At 41.5% G+C, this 21,150-nt stretch overlaps 3 protein-coding genes across 3 annotated transcripts; 1 reads left to right on the top strand and 2 right to left on the bottom strand.

Annotated features, from left to right (window-relative positions):
• Positions 1-4,553: 4,553 nt before the first annotated feature.
• On the bottom strand, positions 4,554-9,688 carry Bsh (brain-specific homeobox). The gene is made up of 3 exons (XM_083042974.1): positions 7,456-9,688; positions 6,970-7,204; positions 4,554-5,060 (listed from the first exon to the last, which is right to left on the bottom strand). The coding sequence occupies exons 1-3, from the start codon at positions 7,807-7,809 to the stop codon at positions 4,693-4,695; spliced, it is 957 nt and encodes a 318-aa protein (XP_082899100.1). The 5' UTR covers positions 7,810-9,688; the 3' UTR covers positions 4,554-4,692.
• Positions 9,689-9,834: 146 nt separating this feature from the next.
• Positions 9,835-13,084, bottom strand: LOC145938988 (tsukushi). The gene is made up of 6 exons (XM_083042972.1): positions 12,850-13,084; positions 12,416-12,687; positions 11,425-11,681; positions 11,058-11,349; positions 10,810-10,968; positions 9,835-10,473 (listed from the first exon to the last, which is right to left on the bottom strand). The coding sequence occupies exons 1-6, from the start codon at positions 13,001-13,003 to the stop codon at positions 10,144-10,146; spliced, it is 1,464 nt and encodes a 487-aa protein (XP_082899098.1). The 5' UTR covers positions 13,004-13,084; the 3' UTR covers positions 9,835-10,143.
• Positions 13,085-14,574: 1,490 nt separating this feature from the next.
• LOC145938989 (homeobox protein PKNOX2) lies at positions 14,575-20,619 on the top strand. Its single transcript, XM_083042973.1, has 7 exons — positions 14,575-14,940; positions 16,836-16,936; positions 17,019-17,328; positions 17,735-17,935; positions 18,386-18,677; positions 19,227-19,420; positions 19,522-20,619. Exons 3-7 carry the CDS (start codon positions 17,020-17,022, stop codon positions 19,840-19,842), a joined length of 1,317 nt encoding a protein of 438 aa, XP_082899099.1. The 5' UTR covers positions 14,575-14,940; positions 16,836-16,936; position 17,019; the 3' UTR covers positions 19,843-20,619.
• Positions 20,620-21,150: the final 531 nt, after the last annotated feature.

The raw sequence follows: 21,150 nt of genomic DNA, 5'->3' as shown, positions 1-21,150 counted from the left end.
GATATAGTATGTTTGGGTAATTATAAATTGTATTATTCTATTTCCAACAAAATAATAGAAAATAATTTTTATATCTAAAAATAATTCGTTTTTAAGCAAAATGAACAAATCGTTTTCCAAAAGTGGTCTGTAAGCAGTCACTTGTCAAACGGTAGGGGTTGATTAAAAAATAATTTGTGGACATACGTTTGTACGAAATTTTTCGCTCATTTCGACGAAGATTAGAATACGCTTCTGAAGTTAGCGTCCTACATTTATGATGCACCCTGTACAGGTACCTTTGCCTGCGTTACACATTCGCGGGGACTACATTCTGGGCTACATCGATAGCCGAACCCCGGTGACTGAAAATAATGAAAGTAATGGGAACACGCCCACTGCATTTAGTCCGCCGAACTAAAGCGCGCCCGTACCCCTTGTCGCCGTGTCGCAACCCCTTCCACGCGGAGAGGATCCCATATATACTGTGTGTACGCCGGCTCTCGACGCTCGGCGCCTTGTTCACTGTCCTCTGGTGCGCTTTCTCTCTCTCTCTCTCATCTCCTCGTCCTCTCTATTGGCCATTGTACCTGCCACTTCATTGTCCTTTATTTCATTATTTTCGCCGCATTCCGCTCCCCCGTCCCCCCAGGCGGCGCGAATTCTCCCCCTTTATTTACGCACCGTAATAATAGACGTCTTAACGGAATCTAATAAACGTCATAAATGGCCCCCGTGATCTCATTAGTTTACAAGCTTACCTGGCTAGTCGGCCGGCGCCTTTCTTCTTCCAAATAACGCGATAGTATCTTCCCGCTCGCGCGCATCAAAGGCCGACACTCCTCCTCCTTCTCCTCCCTCGAACGCGCGATTATTCTGAAAGCACGCGCGCGCAAGCGTGCGCCAGTTTTCATTTGCGAAAGTTATCTCGACGAGTCTGTGATCAGGGTCGCATTCCGAAGAAGCGCATTTTTTCCTTCCAAAGAGTCCACAAACGCTCGCTACGCAGAAAATATCAGTATAAACGTCGACATATAAACTCGTTCTTCCTCTCTCTCTCACATCCTTCACCCCCTCCCTAATATAGGGAATGAGTCTTGTCGTCGTCGTCGTCGTCGAGATCACGGTTCCGATGCGCGCATCTATATCCGATGTATATCCGAGAATGTAGCCCGTGATTTCGTCCCGATAACACGATTACGATATCCTCTCCTCGTCCTCTTTCCGCATCCCCTTCCCCGCGCGCGAATCTATACGGCGAGAAGGGTGGAAGCGCGGCAAGGAGGGTGAAATAGGGATAGAGGGAGAGAGAGAAGGAGGAGAGGGATGAGGGAGGAAAACGCGACATCGGTGCCACCCTCTCTCTCTCCCTCTCTCTATACGCATCTCTCCCGCTAGTCCCCGACAGCCGAGAGAGAGTAGCTTTCGCTCGCTCTGATCCCTCGCAATTACTTCCCATTATCTGGGTATTAGGATTCACCCCAACTGGAAGCACGACGTGCCCCTGTGCCGCCTATACAACACGAGACATGCCGCGCGCGCGATTCGTCGGAAAATCCTACCTTCCTGCCATCCGCCCGCTCTCTCTTTCTCCGCAATATCGTATCTTTTCTTAACACAGGTGTACACCTGCTCACCGATCTAATGTCCCGGCAACAGGTAGCAAAAACAGGGCGCGATCGTTATATTATCCAAGGTAATTGTAATCGCGTGAAATATTACGCGAGATGTTACCAAAACGTCTGACAGCTGATTTTGAGGATGAAAATTATTCACAGAAAGATGCGTCCGAAAAAGAGCTCTTTCTTCGTTTTCAGTTGCAGGGAGACTTTTTTAAGTACTGATAATTTTGAAAAATGTATCTATTATCAAAATAATTATTGCGAATTTTAAATGAATTTGAAACGTCAAATCAAGTGTTAAAAATGGCCTCCTTGAACATCGATACACATCTCGAAGCGTCTTATAATGGATCGTCTATGTAATCTGCTCAAGACTTTTGTGTATACTATATATATCTCAATACCTGATGCGCAAGTTTTCCGAAATTATTTTATGCGTAGATTTCAAACAATTACAATTTTGAACGCTTGATCCGATGCAAAATTCATTTAATATAAAATATGCGATAATTATTTTGATAGAAGATAAATTCTCGAAAATTTAGTATCGATTTATACAAAAAATGAAATTTACGATAATTAATTTAATAAAAGATAAATTTTCGAAAACTTCATTAATATGAGTATCTTAAAAAGTTCTGAATGGAAACTTTTTCGGAGACGCACATTTATATAAACTTTTTTATCTTCAAAAAGAGGCTCTCCAAGTTTGGTCAAATTATGGCATCATAGTCAAATTTATTAATTGTTTTCGATTGTAATTATGGCGAACAATCTCAACATCACTTTCCCTAATGAGACAAGTAGAATCTACAATCTCGCGGCACCCCTTGCTTCCTTTTATTCATCGGCTCGTTAACTTTCGCGAAAATGTCCCGAAGAGACACCGAAATGTCGCGTCGACGATTAACAAAACGATTACGTGGAGAGACTTCGAGCATCGTTTGCTACCCGGAACGCAAATTAAATGTCAATGCTAACATACGGTCCCAGGAATCTCGTTGTCGCTTAGGAGTTATGTTATAAAGTAGTTTTCTTTAAAAAAAGAGAAAGTAAAAAACGCCAAGTCTACCCACCTGTAAAAAATTGTTAAAAAATGTTATGCAAGAAAGTGAGTCTCTTTAATTATACGTTTTATCTCTCAAAAAAATTGTTGAATGTAAAAAAGCGTTGTTTCGCAATATACATATACATGTTATATTGTTCAAACCTGTCGTTTTTACAAAAATAATGATATGAAAAAATGCGCCAATTGCGAAAATTATACACAAAAAAATTTTACACAATATAAATAATTTAATTGAACGCTTCTTTATATATATATATATATATATATATATATATATATATATATAACTATTTTTTGGAGAGATAAAATATATATTAAAGAGACTCACTTTCTTATAATAATTTTCTAGACAGGCGCGTAGACTTGTTTATTATTTTTAAGAAAAGTAATTTATATATAAAATACTAATCTTTATGTGTGTGCTTCCTGAGACGTTATATGCATATAAAGTAATAAAGTATATCAGTATTATATAAAGTGTAGCACACTTCAACATCTTCTTTACTTAAAGTAAAAGAAATAATTATTTCATACATCTTTTTTCAATCATTATTTTAAATATGCAATTTATAAGTTGTATCATTTAAAATATCAAATATATAAAGAAATACTTAATATAAACAATAAGCAATTGTGCAGTTTAAAATAATTTTAATAAATGTATGCAGAAGTCAAAATTATTAAGCTAATTTGAATATTGCAGGAAGTTTGTAAAGAAATGAAGCTATATATTTTTCTTCTGTATAATATTTTTAAATAGTGATCAAATTACATTACTTTTTATATTGCATCAAAATATTGTTTATTTATTATCAATAAATTATTCAATTATATATTATAATTATTTAATTATTATCAATAAATTATCGATGCAATATTTCTTCTAGAAATTCTTGCTGTGAAAGAACCATTTGTGTTTCGTAAAAAAATCATATCTAGTTTTTGTTTCTCTAAAGCTAAAGGAATAAACTTATTCCATAGACGAATTGAACATTTTATAAATAAATCCTACATATATAGTTTTTGCTGCTTTTAATCAAACAATATATTCAATAAATATATCTCTAGAAAAGTATATGGTAATACTTCTTTATATAAAACAAACTTGCTGCAATATTTAATTTAGATTAATATAAGAACTCTCTTTCTGCAATATACATATGTTTATTAAAATAATTTTAAACTGCACACTTATGCAAAAATGCTTATTGCAATATATATTTATATTAAATATTATTTTATATATTTAATATTTTGTGTGAACAACAAAATTAGTTCTTCACACACAAAAATCACTTATAATCTGCAATTTAAAATCATGATTAAGGAAGCCCAACTGACTTGGCGTCAAAGACACTACCGTGCTTTTTGAAATTGCGTTCCTCTAGTAAAAAAATCATCGCCGACGATTCTCTCTTCTTTGCACACACAAAAGGGACACTTGAAAAATTTGATTGGGGGAGGGGGGGACCTGCTATCTGGAGAAACGATCGAGGAAAAACGAACGTACACACACATATCGCGTTAGAGTATGATAGTTTAATTCTCAACGAAAACCACGGCCTATTTTTTATACACTTGACTATAAAAGGTAACAACAGACCAGATACCGTATTTCTTTTTATACCGTGTTTTAGCTATATAAAAAGTAGATTTCGGGAAAACACCGGGGACAAAACTCCAGTTCCAGTTTCCGGCGACGATTCCGATTCCATCGAATTTGCGTCAATCGTTTCAATGACCGTATATAAATACCTTTGGAGGACATAAGACGTTGCTTTCTTTTTTCTCTCTCTCTCGATCCGGAGAGACGATGCTCTGCAAAATTCCACGATGTTCTCCGTGTTACGCGGCTTTGGAAGCTTTAGCTCTGAAATTTTCGAGATAAATCCGCTCGATATATTCGAAACGCTATCTCGAACGTGCGAGGATTATCTCTTTTCCTTCTCTCATATGTTGTGCCGTGATTCCGGGTCAGAAAAACGAGCGAGAATGATGTCTCGAGATGTCGAACGTCGTATCTCAGCGATGCGTCGGACGTTGGGCGGAATGCTGGCTGTTGCCGTGCTGTTGATGATGCGGCTGATGATGGAGGCCGATCAGGTGCGGATGCGGGTGAGGATGCTGCGGAAGAATCGCCACTCCGTGATGGGTCCTCGGCGGCGGCGGCGGCGACGTGCCGGAGCGTCTGGACGGAGCGCCGCTTCGCGTCGACGTCGGGGTCGACGTCGGGGTCGGGGCCGGCGTCGCCGTCGGCGTCGGGGTCGGCGACGGCGTCTCGTCGCCCAGCACGTCGATCTCGTCGTCGTCCTCGTCGTCGGAATCCGCGGGCGCGTCGCTGCTCGCGCGCGACTCGCGTCCGCCGCTCAGCGAAAAATCTACGGGCCGTTCTGTCGACACAAATCATCATCACATATGATATCAAGACCCTTATTCGTTCGCAGACCCGAGAAAAAGAGAGGTTCATGTAATATTAACATATAATACATATAATACATATAATAAATATAATAATATCAATACATATAATAATCGTTCTTGTTCTCCCGAATTTGAATGAAAATCAGATCCGCGCTTACGTCATCATCTATTACGGCCTACCGATAGCCCTTAACGGCGAACAATCGAGAATATATAGAGATCTGACCGAGCACTTAGCGGGTAATTGAGCAATTTTCTCCAAGACGGGGATGTAGGAAGCGGAACGAGACGGGAAGAGAGACGCGAAGGAGAGAACGTCGCCGAAGGAGGGAACGAATCTTTCTCCGGGGTTCCTTACATCGCCCCGGCCGAGTCTAAAGACGCCGAGGCGGTCTTCTCTACGTGCGCTTCCACACCACCCCTCTACCTCACGATATCTCTCCTTCTTGGTCGCTACCAAGGAGACGTCTATGTAACTCGGTTAGCCCATCCCCCTTAGTACTCTGCGTTGATACCACTGCTTTACCGAGACGAACAGCTTTATATAGCGCGTAGAATGCTACATAAGCGCGGGTCAAACTATTTAAATCGCTCAAAATGGTGTCTCGCGCGCGGTCTCGTTAAACGATCACTTTTATATTCCAAAGTAGTCTCAGCGCATCCGCCCAATACGCTATAAAGAGGGAAACAAGAAACAATATATTTTATAAAAAGAAGGAAACTAAATATATATAAATATTTCGCTTCCTATTCCGCGGGATATAGGTATATGTATACGCATATACATATAAAATTGCCACAAGCCCAACTCTCGGCGAACTCTCCTCCGCGAGTTTGTAACATTTGCGTGGACGTCATGCCGGACGAGCGATTACGATAATATCCCCGGAATGCGACACGCATTATTACGCAGATATACGGTTAATGATTATAGTTCCTCGCGACGTAACCACGGTTACGGTCTGGCTAGTTAAGCTAGAACTTGCGTAATTTATTGTCAGCGGTATTTTGGTTGCGTTATATGCAGATATCCGCCCCATTAGCGTGACAACGGGGAAGTATTTAACGACAACCGAGCGTTATAACGCGCGGCTGGTCCCCGGGACCAGATTAACCGATAACTACGGTCTATTAATCCCCGGATGCTGCCGCGTCTGCGTATCGACTCGATCCGTAGTTTGTTTAACATTTCGAGCTATATATATATATATATATATATATATATATATTGTCCTCTCCCTCTTTTCCCTTCCGCCGTATATATGGCTACTATTACTATCGCTATTACTACGTATACCGAATATCCATTACGATATTACGATATTTCGAGGATTACGTGTGCGTTTTACATGAATGTCGTAGTGGAATTTGTAAAAGTGACATATAAGCGTATAATAATATGCATACACATATTTTTATATGATATAATTTTTTATCATAGACAGTGCAGCCATTCATGAATTCGCTTATCTAGGACACAGTGTCATTAATCCAAGTCAATTAATCTGCGGCGCGGGAATATATATGTATACTGCTCGCAGCTGTTTATCGAAAGGTCAATACGCGTAGATTTAATTTAATGATTAAATTCCGCGTTGCGAAATTTCCGCAGATACCGATGATCGCGACGTCTGTTAAGTCATTATCGTTTCATAAGTTTGAATCTGTATCGACTTACATTTAGTTCGGCGGAGTCGCGCTTGTACAAGCGATGTAATCGCTGTATTTTCGTTAATTAATTTTATTATCCGATTCTGATTATAACATTTTCTGATTCTAAAATTTTTACCGCCCCGCAAATTCGAGTCGAATAACAGCGTTTTCGCAAAGCTTGATCGGATGTCAAGAAATGGATGAAAAGAAATGGATGTAACTTACCAGCGGGCGATGTAACGGATAGAGATTGTTGACCCGAATTGGAATTGCTCCCGCTACTTATGTTCTGCTTCCTCAACTGCTTCTTATGTTTCATCCGTCGATTCTGGAACCACGTTTTCACCTGAGTCTCGGACAGATGTAACGCAGCCGCGAGCTCTACCCTCTCGGGCGTGCTCAGGTATCTCTGCACCTCGAATCTGGCTTCCAAACCTGCCAGTTGTTGGTCGCTGAACACCTGAAATTTTAGGGAACCAAACTCTTGTTTCTTATCTTGACGCAATTGAAAGAAAGAGAAAGAGACAAGTTGCAAAATAAATCACATAAAGTCATCAATTTATATAGCCTCGATTCACACATCATCAGCCGACTCAATTGTTGGATCAATTTAAGAGAGTTTGTTTAAGTAGAGTTTGCGTTTTGAATTTGCATATTTTCGAAAAGATCGATCTGCGAAGAGTGTTGGAGATCAATGAAGAAAGTACTCACGGTTCGGGCCTTTCGTCGCCGACAGTGCTTCAAGGCCGCTAGCTCTCCGACCCCCGGTACCACGCCGACTCCCATGCCGGCGCTACCGAAGAACGGCAAAAGGAAGGCCGCCGTGGCGGGCGGTGCTGCGGGATAACCGGGTAGCAAACTGGTGAATTGCTGATACTGATGATGCTGCCCGTGCACGGAGGTGGACGTCAGGTGATGCTGATGGTGCAACTGATGATGATGCGGATGATGGGGGGTGACGGTGCCGCGACTAAGGATATCCTCGATGAGAAACGACGTCCTGCTAGCGGAGGTTCCGTTCTGACCTGGTTGTGCTTGTTGCTGCTGACAGGTGGAAGACTGCATCTTCCCTTTCTCGTGCTCTGTACGCAACTCTGTACGCGATTAGGGCGGATGTCTCGCGGTTACATCCTCGTCTCTTGACGCCCTGTAATTCTGGCGAGAACTAGATTATTCGGTCGCGGTAATCTTGTAATTTTGTAATTAAAGCGAAATCTTCACGCCACTTCAAAGTAAGGCCATTAAGAGACGATGCGCGACCCCTCGAATCCCCCTTCTCGTCTCTCGCATCTATCACCGGAATCGGTCTAAAGAAATTTGCGGTGGAAATGATACACGAAGAGGAATGTGTCACACTTTTCTGTGAAACCAGTCACTCTCCTTCCGTGCACATCGGCACAATGCACGCGCGCACCCCTAAGCCCACTTGGATGTATAATTTAGGCGGCGTTCATCTCGCGAACATCCCGAGGTCGAATTGATCGCCGTAGGATCAAAGCGCGAATCGCGAGAGACTCACCAGCTCGTTCACTGTCGTTCGCCGACAACGTTAAGGGTCGCGTATCGGTGCGCTCGCGCTCGCGGTGCGATTTCAACCCCCTGTGCGCGATCATCGCCCCTCCCGTCCCTCCCGCCGAGGAAGAGGGTTGAAGGCTTCAAGTCTATCCGAGGCCTGGCGTCCCCGCATTGGCCGGCGTCGCGACGCTCGTCATCGCTCCGGGTTGGCTCCGCGCTACTCCCGGGGCGGGACTTGGCCGAGCGTTTCCATGGATACGGTAGCTCCGGATATTCATAAATCCGACGTTATACGTCCCCGCGACGACGGGAAGAGACTACGGCGGAGGAGGAAGAGTAGGAGGAGGAGGTACGGTACGGATCGTTCTGTATATCCTGTGCGATCCTCTCTCCATTCTATCATTCGTCCCAACACGTAGATAATAATGCAAGAGTACGGGTAAGAGAGTATACGTTCCCCGAAAACCATCCACTCGCCTCTCCGACGGGGCGGCCGTTCGTTGTACGTTTCGCGACGCGACGTATGCATGTCGAAAACGATATCTGTTTCCGTCTTTTTGTACATAATACGGTAGACAAAGTTCCCCGATCTCGAGAGTGTTTGGCTTTTTTTTTACTCGTCCTCGGTTGGTGAAAATGTTGGGTAAAATGCAGCCTCGAATCTCTCTCCGACGTTGTCTCGTTATCGTGCATCTCGCATCGTCGAACATGGCCAAATCCTTCGGTCGATATCGATATCGTATCTTGGATAAGCGGGAGAACGGAAGCAGAGAGAGAGAGAGAGAGAGAGAGAGAGAGAGAGAGAGAGAGAGAGAGAGAGAGGGAGAGAGAGATGCGCGGAATTAAATTACTTATCGGATCATGTATATACGACGCGCTCTTTCTAAATGGCGGTACGCGCGCGTGCAGCCTATGTCATTTCCTGGTAGAGACGATAAACAACCACGTACGAGCAATGCGAGTTTAATAGAGAACAATAATGTCATACACATGATACACATTCTATTCAATTATTGCCTGAACAATAAACATATTCGCTCTTTCGAACGCGACGATAGCGTGAAAATATTTAAAAAAATATGCAAAAAGAAAAGAAGGAAAGAGGAATGAGAAAAAACAGAAGAGCACCTTTATACTTTAGCGGTCGCGTTAATCTCGATCGGGAATCTCTCTCCGAATCTTCCTCCAACACAACGTTGTGCTATCGCGACGACGACCGAGAGCCGGGGTATGATTAGGGTCGAGGGACGCGTGTCGACATTTAGACGGGGTTGCTCCTGCGATTATTGAGTAAATTAACGTCGCGGTAATTGCGTTACCGGCGCGTGTCCATCCGTCCGCTCGGCGTCGCGTCACCTCGCCCTCATCCCGTTGCCCCCCTACCCCTCTCTTCCTCACCCTTCCGCCTTTCACCCTGCGTATACTGTACTACTGTGGCAGAGCCGCCCTCCGGCTGGCTCGCTTGTAAAGCCGAAAATCCATCGTGTCCGGAGTTTCGACGGAGGCTCGAGACGCGGCCTTCTGCCTGGCTCTCCGTGGATCCTCCGGGGACTCGTTAGACGGAAAAGAGCGACATTGATTTTCAGATTGTTTATTACACAAAGCCGTAATAAACTCCACGCGTTCCAGTAATGCGCTCATTAGAACGGAAAATATATCTATATATACTTAATATTTGCTCTCTCGACAATGATTGAGAGATTTATAGCTTAATGAAATACAAAACATATTTGAAAAAACTATGTTGTTAGACTAGATATGTCATTAAATGTGTCATATGTACTACGAATTTCGCCGCTGTTTGAATGCAAATTGTCTCATAATATTGAAAAAATATAGTAGAGCTCTCATCTACTTAACTGTGCTAAAGAATACGTGGACTTATCAAATGTCATCGTCGTTGGACGCGCGCTTGTAAAAGGCGCGGGAGAAGCTGGCGGGACCCTGCGAGCCGCAGAAGAAGAAGCCACGTCGCCAGAAGGCGAAGAGCGCCATGCCGACTGGAATCGCGATGAGCAGACCAATTAGCATCCCTACGAGTATCGCGGCGTCCTTCTCCGGTCGCGCGTCGTACAGATCCAAGCAGCGTAGATGTCGTTCGGCCAGGGACGTTAAGCTCTTACCAGCGTGTTCCGGCGGCGCGGAACAGGTGAGCTCTTCGACTTCGGCCGTCGTCTTTTTCTTCGCCGCGTATTCCGGCAATATGGTTCCGATCTAAGTATGCGAAAGACTTGCATTAGTCGCCGCATTCGATTTAATTAGTGAAAAATTATATAGTTTGTCATCCGCAGCAACGATAAAGATACTTATCTTCCCTTGTCGACTTTTTTTCACGATTGCTTTAAGTCAATTATAAATTTATTATCATATACGATCAAGTAATACTTGGTATTAATCGCATTTGTGTTTCTGAATAATCTTTAATAAATGCTTATTTTTTTAGATAACTTTCTATCGCTTGCATATACAGGTTTAAATGCTTTTTTTTTTCATGTACTTGGCGTGTGTCTTTTTAGAAAGATTTTTTCGCGTTTCCATGTCGAGACTTACCAGATATTGATTTTGACAATCGCAGGTCCAACGATTGTGCATCAGATGCAATTCCTCGAGTCTGTCCCATCTGTCAAGGAGTAACGACGGCAAGTATCGTATCGCGTTAGATGATAGATCCAGTTTCTTCAACGACGGCCACACTATCCCCCTGGCGGTCTACGAAATAATCGCGGATAATCCTCGTTTTATTAATCTGTCGCATATATCGTCGAAAAGCTCCTTTCGACCAATTATGTTCGATATACCGTGTCCGCGATCGCGTATTCCTCGATCACTTCCAACTTCTTGCAGTTTCGCACGCGGAGATCCTCCAGGCCGATTAACGCCGATAAGCCGCCATTTCCAATCGTCGTTAAACTTGGCATGTCGCACAGACTGAGCTCCCGCAGTTTCGTCAAATTAGGAAAGGCGTTCGCGCCATTGATAACGCGTATCGGATTGCCATCCAAATTTAAGTACTCCAAGGCTCCGGCTTCCTCTAACGGTCTGGGCAAAACTGTGAGCTTGTTGCCGGCCAAGTTCAGTTTCTTCAAATATCTACGAGAAAAAGGAAACAGTAAAATCTTGAGGAATATTCAATTTTAAAGACACTGATTTTATAGAATTTCTTACTTAGCGTTATGGAACTGAAGATTTGATAGTTCTTTCAGCTGGCAATAATTGATGTCTAATTCTTGCAAGTACGACAAGCTACTGATAGCTATCGATGTACGATAATCGAATACGCCAAAAGGATTTCCGGAAAGATTCAACACCTCGATACTGGAGATGTGCTCAAATATACTCTGATGTAGCCAATAGAGTATGTTATTAGACAGGTTCAATATTTTCAACGGTAAAGGCTCGTACGCTTCCGGCGAGAACTGGCCCTAAAACGGAAATAATATAATAATCTCATACAGAATAGACGGACACAAAGAAACAAAGATAAAAAATAAGTGATTGAAGAAGAAGAGGCAAGATGAGTCTCGCGCAAATATTTAACGTACGAAGATCAATGCAATTTATCTGATAAAATGATTAAATAATCCATATACAAGAATAAATATAGTCACAACATTTAACGGCCTTATATTTTTATAGAAAATTTCACCAAAATTATAAATATATTTAATTTTAAGAGTTCAAAATAAATTTATTGTTATGTATAAATAATAATTTTTGTTATATATATATAATAATTTTATATCAAATAATCTGCTATATCTATATCAATTTTAAAAATCTAAACCTATTAGCTATTATTTTAAATCTAAAGCGTCTAAAATTTTTTGTATATTCATGAAGGTCTCGTGAATTTACTTTATCAGTTCAAGTCGAATACGAAAAAAGCTTCAAGCTTATTACTTTTGACTAAATAAATTATTTATGACTGACGGCATATTTTTAAAATGTTATCGGAAAAAAAAGGAAAAGAATTTCACTGTTATTTAGAGCGATAAAATTAATCATGTGTGAACAAAGAATTTACGATTAAAATTGAGAGTTCTTAAAGGCGTTTCTTACTAATCGATGAATCACAATCAGAGGAAAATTTACGTTTGTCTCTTCCCGGGACGGTATTAATATTATTAATTTACGATATACAATCTCTCGAAAATACCTCGAAAATATGCGGTCCTAGCCGTTCCGACGTGAGCTGATTACTACTCAGATCCAGTTCGATGAGATTAACGAGCTCCTTAAAAGCGCGACGATCGATCGTGCTGATCTGATTTTTTCGCAGAATTATCTTCTCGACGATTATCTTCGGAAAAGGCGTGACGTGTACCAAGCGATTGTGCTCGAAGGAAATCTCTTTAGCCGTTACGTTCAACCACTGCGTATCCTCAAAGTGATTTTCCAAACCTCGGCCACTGCAGTTTACGTAGCTATCTAAACACACGTATCATATTTTACCTTAATTATAATTATTAATTTTTTAACATCGTCAGACAATTTGAAACAAGCTTCATCCATCACTTGAAGCGCATAATGGAATATAATTTTGATAAACGCCGGATGAAAAGTTTCGAATAACGAGAGAGTTTCGACTACCTGTACAAGTGCACACGTTGCATAAGATTGCTGGTTTCGGCGTAGTATTTTCGACGTTAATCTCGTTCGAATCTGTAATCGCGTCTTTCGTAACATTTTCGCACTTTGCTAGAAGGAATAGCGCGAGCAAAAAAATCGATATTCGGAGATCCATCCTTACGGAGGAAGGATATAACAACTGTAAATTCTCTCTTTAAACGACGTCAACTGAAATTGACCCGGCCGTATCAACGCGACTTTACGTACGATAACGAAGTTAAAGCGATAAGATAACCATTACTCGTAATTACTCATCGAAACAGGTGAGGGAAGCGCCGAGAAATAGCTCTTCTTTCGATAGTATTTCTAAGTAGTAGAGCGATGATTTTATATTTTTATAATACCGCGAATCGATTTCATCCATCCAAAGATATAATACATACTATATTTATAAAGTACAGAATCTAAATTTAAAATTATTGTTTGATACGTATATCGATATAAATATCTTGTAATAGAAATGATAAAGAAAAATACTTCTTGCGTGAGTTCGATGAATAAGTAAAGCGAAGATTCTAATCGGCGAAACGATTTATATAATGGAAGTGTGTATACATTTTTCAAAGTGACCTTCTTCTCTTGAGTAACTTAATCGTCAGTTGAAATCCTAGCTGGTCGAAACTGCGGGGCGAGAATGCGATCGATCGCTATCGAAGAATAGCGGCGCTTTAATAGTCAAAGTGGCTACATCTTCAGCATCTCTGCGAAACTCGAGACGATCGATGAATTATATCGTACGTCAGATAATTGTGTGAAAAAATACCTGTATGAAAGAAAAAAATATAAATTTTTCTCCTTTTGTTTTAAGAAAGATAAATCTTAAGTATATATAAATCGAATTTTTTCAGCTTATATATTTCACGTTATTGAAAAAAAATATCGCTTTCATGTCGTTTTTTTTTTTGTATAACCATGTTTGATAGCCGCGGTGATTTGATAACACGCAAAATTACAGCAAATAGATTTGCTTTCTTTATTCATAATAATAATATAATATTAACATTCATGATAATTTTGCGCTTTAATAATGATAAAAATAATATCTTTCTTTTATATATTTATTTTCTTCTCTCTCAAAAATTTTAAATATAACGGATAATATATTATTTTTATATTTTGAGCGATTTATTAATATTTTGTAGAGAGAAAGACAAGAAAATCATTATTTATAGCTTTGATATTTCTGTAAAACGCTATCTTATTATTTATTCTACACATACCTGTTTAAATGACAATTGAAATCTGTATACTTGACAATAATCTAACATCTAACCCTATTGTTCGAAATCCACGAAACATATATATATGATGAAGTCTCTACCATGAAAAGTTCTTATTGATATACAGTTTTTCTTTATCACAGGTATCTTTTACTTACTATAGTTACGTATATAAAATAGAAAAGAAGTATAGAAAACTATGAAAGATATATGAAATAAAATTGGAATTATAAAGATATACCGTTGAAATAATTCGCAGTGACGAGGAGAGAGAGTTCGGACGGCTCGGACACGGCTTAAAGTCGGCGCATGCGCGTCGGCGGCGGCGATTAGACGCGGCCGCGCGGGACTCGTGGCGCCATCTGTCGCGCGAGCGGCGAGTCTCGAAAGCGCCGCCGCCGCGGCGGCGAGAAACCTTCGCGAAAAGTATTGAATCGGTGACGTCACAAAAGACGAGACGGTGGAAGGAGGCGGACGGGGTGGACGGTCGCGTTGAAAAATGTCCGGTTACTCGAATTTATCGGGTACGTGAAGAGAGTGAGCGTAGTAAACACGAGACTCGGGAAGACAGTGCGGACGTGAAACAGAGGCCGGCGTGCAGAACCGGCGAGGAGTCGAGGCGAACGGATCCTCTCGTCCCCGGGCACGTGTACGGCGGGAGGAGAGACCCCTAGTGCCTCACTCGAGTCGCTGTCGACTCCTACGACGGTTCGATATCAGCATCGCATCGTAAAGTCGCGATAAAATAAAACAAGGTGAGGCGCGCGCGGGCGTATCGAGGCGCTCAAGGTGCCTTCGTCGACGGAGGATCTTCCCACGGATCTGATTCACGGTAAGAGCGCGTTATTTTACCGATCCTGCCTTTACGACGAATCGGCCGAATAACTTTCAGATTCGTCCATTCGTCGGCGAATCGCACTCGTTCCGCTCGCGAGGTTAGGTTTCGTCCTTGGTTCGTTTTTCCATCTAGTCGGTCTAGTCGGTCTGGTCTACTACTCCTACCCCCTTTACGCGTGCGGGAAGTGAACGCCCATTTTTTTCCACGGGATTTTCGAATCGCGCTCGTGAACGCGAGCCATCTCGCCATCCTCGCCATCGTCGATCAAGGACGACGCGACGTCGTCCTCGTCTCGCGCCTTTTCCCGGGATCATGGATCATCGCGCGGCTACAAATGCGTACAGTCTTGGAAAGAGATCCTAGGATCTGGTTGATGGTCGAAAATTGTACCGAGTTATGTCCGAAAAAAATATATCATTAGAGTAGAAGATAGCATCTTCCTCGCGCGAGATTGTGCATTGCTAATATACTTATGGTGTTGTACTTTAATTCAGATGATTTTTATTCGAATCGGAACTCTCGCCGGGTCTATCGTGAAAAATTGTTTTCGAATTTCTAGGAACGTGCGTATAAACACGAATATATATATATATGTATATATGTTGAAAATGTCGCTCCAGATTTAATCAGCCTTCGTGTCGTTCGACATTTTTGTATGAGAATCGATAAAGAATTTTCGAGCGATCTTGTTTACTAAATATACAGGTTGACATAACTTATTTCAATACAGCTACTGTCAGCTGACAACTTTTTGACATTTAATCATTCTCTCGCAATCTACGCGTCGATTCTTTCGAGATTTCGTCTAACAATAAATATACACAGCTACGAGAAACGCATCGTTTACAGGCTTCTCTCTCTTCGTAGAAGAGAGACAGAGAGAAAGAAAAAGAGAGAGAGAGAGAGAAAGAGAGAGATAGATTATCCTTATTAGTTATCGAACGAGAAATGACAGGTTGGGAAGAGAGAGGCGAGGAGAGGAGGCGCGAGGGTAACATTCGTAGGGCGTGTGTTTTAACTATATGACTTTTTTTTGCCCCGCTTGTGCGCGGGCCGTCGAGTTGCGCGCGATCTACGCAACTCGACGGAGGAGAGGTTAGGCCTCAGTCGATGATCGACGGGTTGTAAACACGGTGCCGGGGCGCCGCGTCTCCTCCGAACGAGCGAGAATAGACACGTGTTCGATGCTCGCCGAAAAGCCTCGGCGCATTTGACACATCGTTCTCTCGCGAATCGAAATCGGTCATCTACTTTTTTTTATTTTTCTTTCTTTCGATAAGCTTGCGATAAGATTGAGAGCGTCTATCTCTCGGTCCTTCGCAGAGAGAATGGCGAGTCCGAATAACGATCTCACTCTTTCGAGAGAAATATTCTTTAATAAAGATTTTTTTTTTTCATCGAATTCTCGGAATATCTCGCTCGTTAGAAAAATATAAATACAATTTTCCGAAAGTTTAGTCCCCCTCCCCTCCTCTGGAGGCTTTATTTATTCACGTCGAAAGAGATATGTCGTTCGAAATCGATGAAACCCCTAACGCCGATGGCGCCGATGCTGTCTAATGATGACATTTAAATGCGGTGCCGCATCGTTCGATTGGCGCGGCAGGAGGAGGGGGGGTATTTTTTTTCTCTTCATCGTTTACTTTTTTTTTTATTGATCTTTGTCTTCCGCGTTCTCCCTCTCTCTCTCTCTCTCTCTCTCTCTCTCTCTCTCTCTCTCTCTCTCTCTCTCTCTCTCTCTCTCTCAATTTTCCTCCTCTGTTTTTCTCAGAGCTTGATATCGCGATTAGAAACATTGAGAAAATCTTGCGATTGAAACAAATTAATATATGATGGTAAAAATGAAAAAAAACTCGATAATTCTATCGCGATTGTGCCTTTTCTGTCAGATTGTCTCAGATTAAGCGGACTTGACGAGCGCGCGTTTAAATAAACGAGTCGCTGGAAACGTCAGGGAACGAGAATGAAGATTGCCGAGGGGGAATGATAGGTAAGAGCACGCTTAAAAGGAGAGACGACGACAAGATCGATGTCGATTAGAAGAGTGACGAATCCGCGAAAACGTGCGACAGGATGCAAGAGGGTAACACCGCCGTTGCGCTAGCGATGGTGACTCCTGGATACGATCAGGACCCTGCGAGTGGGGTCGCCGACTATACGACTCATCAAGATCAGGCCCAGTTCGAGGCTGACAAGAGGGCCGTTTACAAGCATCCGCTCTTCCCCTTGCTGGCGTTACTCTTCGAAAGATGCGAACAGGCGACCCAGAGCTCGGACACCTCCACGTCCGAAAGCTTCAACATGGATATACAGGCTTTCGTCCAGCACCAAGAAAGAGACCGAAAGCCCTTCCTGATCAATGACCCCGAGATTGACGGTTTGGTAAGATTCTGGAAATGCTTTTTTTCCTCTTCTTTTTAGTTGTTTTTCGTCACTGGCGGATCCTGAAAAAGATTGGGTTTATAAAAATTCTGTCCTTACAAATTTAAAAAAAATTAAAAAAAGTAAAAGAATATAAACAATTTAAAAAAAGTAAAGATACCACGTCCTCATCGTTGAGCTTGAAGTAAAAACTAATTGTAAGTATAATACCGAGAAAAAATATTAAATAATTTTGCCGAAATCCAATCTTCCCTCTCTATTATTGACTTCAGGATTCGCTGGTGTTTTTAATATTCTTCGATGCACGTGTATAGTAGAATCATTCGGGGAACAAATGAAGCGTGTGCGAAAAGACGATCAGCATTAATGAAAACCGGAACTCTCGTTCCTCTCGCGGACGTTGCAGATGATCAAGGCGATACAGGTGCTGCGTATCCACCTTCTGGAATTGGAGAAGGTGCAGGAGCTGTGCAAGGACTTTTGCAACAGGTACATTACTTGCCTGAAAGGCAAGATGCAGAGCGAGAATCTGTTACGCAGCGACTACAGCCACCATGGGCACGATATGGGTCCGTCGAGTGGCAGCAATGGCAGCAGCCCGTTGCAGGTTAGACGTTTGTCCGATATACGCCCTGGTCTGTCTACTCCCCTTACCAACGTAGATATCCTTATAGTCGAAGGGATGTACGCGCGGGAGTGGCGAGGGAAATTAATTCGCCTCTTCGCGAGACTTAGCCGATTAACCGATTCGATGTACCACGCCACGAGCGTACTTCTTCTTCTACGGTTAATTAGTCTATGTTAACCGGAAATCTGATCGGTCGAATCTAGCCGACCATCAATAGCTGTTCTTTTCTTCTTAATATTTCTCTTTATCAGATCAAGTATTTGAAGACTTGATACAGTCAAAAATAGGCTCTAAATAAGAGACATGCGTAGTAACGCGTTTAAATCTACGCGATTAAATCTCCAATCTCCACGAGCGTACATCTCTTGAGATGATTACAGAATTCCCATCCCTGCTCTCTGACGGCTAGTTGAGACATATATTTGCCAGGTGCTGTCATCTACAGGCAATGATGTTGAGTCGGGAGCTAACGGATTCAGAGTGAGCCGAGGGGACTCCGGACTGGTGGAGAACGACGGCGCGAATCCGCGAGAAGAGAGCGATAATCAGGATAATCAACCGGTCCGATCGTCGTCTTCCGCCATCCAGCGCAACTCGGGCAAATCCGCTAGCCAAGATCACGACGATCCACTCTCACCGTCCGCGGTGCACGGAAGCACACCTCTCTCGCAGATCGGGGCGCACGGATGCACCCCGGTTAACGACATGTTTGTCGGTCAAGGTGAGTCTGATCCGCGAGGGTCGCTGTCGAGTCGCTCTCTTCATCCGGTCGTTCGTTCTCGCCGAATCGTGATATGTTCTGTCCTTCAGTCGGATCTTTTTTTTCTCTTTTCTTTTCCTGGGATAAGTCAACATTTCTCGACGACAACTTCTACGTCTCTTTTTTATAGCGAATCTGGTTAAAATTTATTATAGATGACAGTAACGAGTATCTACGAACTATCTCCAACAGAGTATATTTGGAAGAGGCTGGATACTGGGGACTAGTTGCGTTGCGAGAACGAGAAAACGCGGAATACGCGGATGTCGGAAATGCTAATGATGAAAAGTATTTTGGTTAGGGAATATAACGTATCTCTTTTATTTCGCTATATACATATGCATAAATAAATAAATATATATGTATATGTATATTAATATATACATATATGTATGTATGTGTGCGCGCGCGTGAAAAAACTATATTTTTCTCAACGTATCAAATTGCCACCATATTATATTATATCACGTTGTAAATTACGAGTATATCAAACACATCGGTCGTGGTTAGACATTACTGTTGCAGGCTCGCCTTCTCCGGCACCGAGTGAGGACGAGGAGGAAGGTGCCAGCAACGCGGCCTCGAATCACGCTGGGAATCATAGAAGTAATCACAGTAGCGCTAGAAAGGGACGTCAGAAGCGTGGTGTTTTGCCTAAACATGCTACTAGCATTATGCGAACGTGGCTCTTTCAGCATTTAGTAGTAAGTACCTGGTACCGATAATTTACCATTGTGTGCAGAACAGCCGTATAGTCTTGACACATTCAATTACAATCTTACGACACACGCATATTTATTCACAGCATCCTTACCCAACCGAAGATGAAAAGCGTCAAATTGCCAGCGAGACGAATTTAACGCTGCTACAAGTGAATAACTGGTTCATCAATGCTCGTCGAAGGATTCTACAACCCATGCTAGACAACGCGGGCGCGGATACTGCTTCACGCGCTGGTAAACGTCACAAAGTTTCGAAACACGCTGTACAACAACAAGCGACTCAACAACAACAAGCAGGCTGGCAGTCCGAAGACTCGGCAAGTGATTCGGGTTCTAGCGACGGTGAGGGAGGTGCCGCTAGATCGAAAGACGGTAATGATAGCGATGAAGATGATCTTCACTGACCTCTGTCGATCACCGAAACGTCAACCTCTTTACGGTACCTTCAAATCCAGTTGCTCATTACAGTATTAAGGTATTCGGGTATAGATATCGCTTTAACTGTCAAATACGTAATTAATCTTGCGAAAGTTAAGAATAAGTGGGTAGAGGTTATCACGCTCTCTGATCATTCGACACTCTGACTATTCGTCATCTACCCAAGCTTTAGCTTTTTTTTATAATTACATGATTACATTTTTAATCTCGATTTATATTATGATGAATATATTTTTTCACACAATATGAATGGATATACTTCATCATATATAACATGAGAAACGAGAACTGAGATTGAATAGGTACTAAAAAGAGAGAGCAGTTTACTTAAATACATTTAATTTAAACGCAAATATACGTTTGCATTAAGCTACAAGAAATGTTATTTATTTTTGATGACAAATTTTCAAACGAATAATCGCGCGAGTAGTGAAAATAAATCTGAGTTTTTTCTTTCGAATCATTATTTTTTATTAGTTTAGTTTATTTTTTCTTATAACGTACGTCCCCGATAATAATATTATTTATGACATCTATAAAAAGAAGTAATTAAAAAATATATATTGTTTTAGACGTTGACTGCCATGATGGTCAACGTGTCAAATATAATATTAACGATTCGTCGGACAAGAATTCATTGTGAAAAGATTTTCTTTGGTTATTGTTAGACTATTCATCTTCCACATTTGTATGTACATTTTCAAACATGTACTATTGATGAATTATATCGCGTGTAAAAATTTTCTTTTTGATGTATTTTAATATAATATATTAATTGCCTCAATCAATTACCGTCAGTTTTTCATCACACAACAAACACACACATACATACAAAACTTTAACATTTTATTAGGTGTAATAAAACGAAGCAGACAAAATCAAATCTTTATCTTTTGTTAGCTTCATCAACAATATTATTACGTTATTATTGCTATTGTTACGATTAATACTGTTTCTACTATTCGACTATTACTACTACTACTACTACTACTGCTGCTAATACTATAACTATTGCTATTATTAACATACTGCTATTACTAGTAATAGTATTACTACTAATAATAATACTATTGCTATTCCTTCCATTATTGCTATTACTACTATTACTATAACTATGTGACTTTTACTATTATTACAAGTACTACTACTACTACTGTTACTACTAACACTATCGCTACCACTAATGCTACTGCTATTACTGCTATTACTAATACTCATACTGCTCCTATTATAATAATTGTCACTTTTTGCGTCGCAACAAAATACCCGGTATC

The sequence above is a fragment of the Prenolepis imparis genome, unplaced genomic scaffold, assembly GCF_030444845.1.
Source record: "Prenolepis imparis isolate NDT839.2.m4 unplaced genomic scaffold, iyPreImpa1.0 SCAF_7, whole genome shotgun sequence".
In the NCBI taxonomy this organism is placed as follows: Eukaryota; Metazoa; Arthropoda; class Insecta; order Hymenoptera; family Formicidae; genus Prenolepis; species Prenolepis imparis.
Note: the sequence above shows the minus strand (reverse complement) of the source record. Positions and strands in the feature narration are given on the sequence as shown.

What these genes read in the sequence shown, in the direction of transcription:
- Bsh (XM_083042974.1), bottom strand. Translation starts at nt 7,809, where the DNA reads ATGCAGTCTTCCACCTGTCAGCAGCAACAAGCACAACCAGGTCAGAAC. An exon ending in GGCGACGAAAGGCCCGAACC is followed by an intron (nt 7,205 to 7,455) that starts GTGAGTACTTTC and finishes CTAAAATTTCAG; the next exon opens with GTGTTCAGCGACCAACAACT. An exon ending in ATCCGTTACATCGCCCGCTG is followed by an intron (nt 5,061 to 6,969) that starts GTAAGTTACATC and finishes TTGTGTCGACAG; the next exon opens with AACGGCCCGTAGATTTTTCG.
- LOC145938988 (XM_083042972.1), bottom strand. Translation starts at nt 13,003, where the DNA reads ATGGATCTCCGAATATCGATTTTTTTGCTCGCGCTATTCCTTCTAGCA. An exon ending in CAACGTGTGCACTTGTACAG is followed by an intron (nt 12,688 to 12,849) that starts GTAGTCGAAACT and finishes ACGTGTGTTTAG; the next exon opens with ATAGCTACGTAAACTGCAGT. An exon ending in CTTCAGTTCCATAACGCTAA is followed by an intron (nt 11,350 to 11,424) that starts GTAAGAAATTCT and finishes TTTTTCTCGTAG; the next exon opens with ATATTTGAAGAAACTGAACT.
- LOC145938989 (XM_083042973.1), top strand. Translation starts at nt 17,020, where the DNA reads ATGCAAGAGGGTAACACCGCCGTTGCGCTAGCGATGGTGACTCCTGGA. An exon ending in ACCCCGAGATTGACGGTTTG is followed by an intron (nt 17,329 to 17,734) that starts GTAAGATTCTGG and finishes CGGACGTTGCAG; the next exon opens with ATGATCAAGGCGATACAGGT. An exon ending in CGACATGTTTGTCGGTCAAG is followed by an intron (nt 18,678 to 19,226) that starts GTGAGTCTGATC and finishes GGTCGTGGTTAG; the next exon opens with ACATTACTGTTGCAGGCTCG.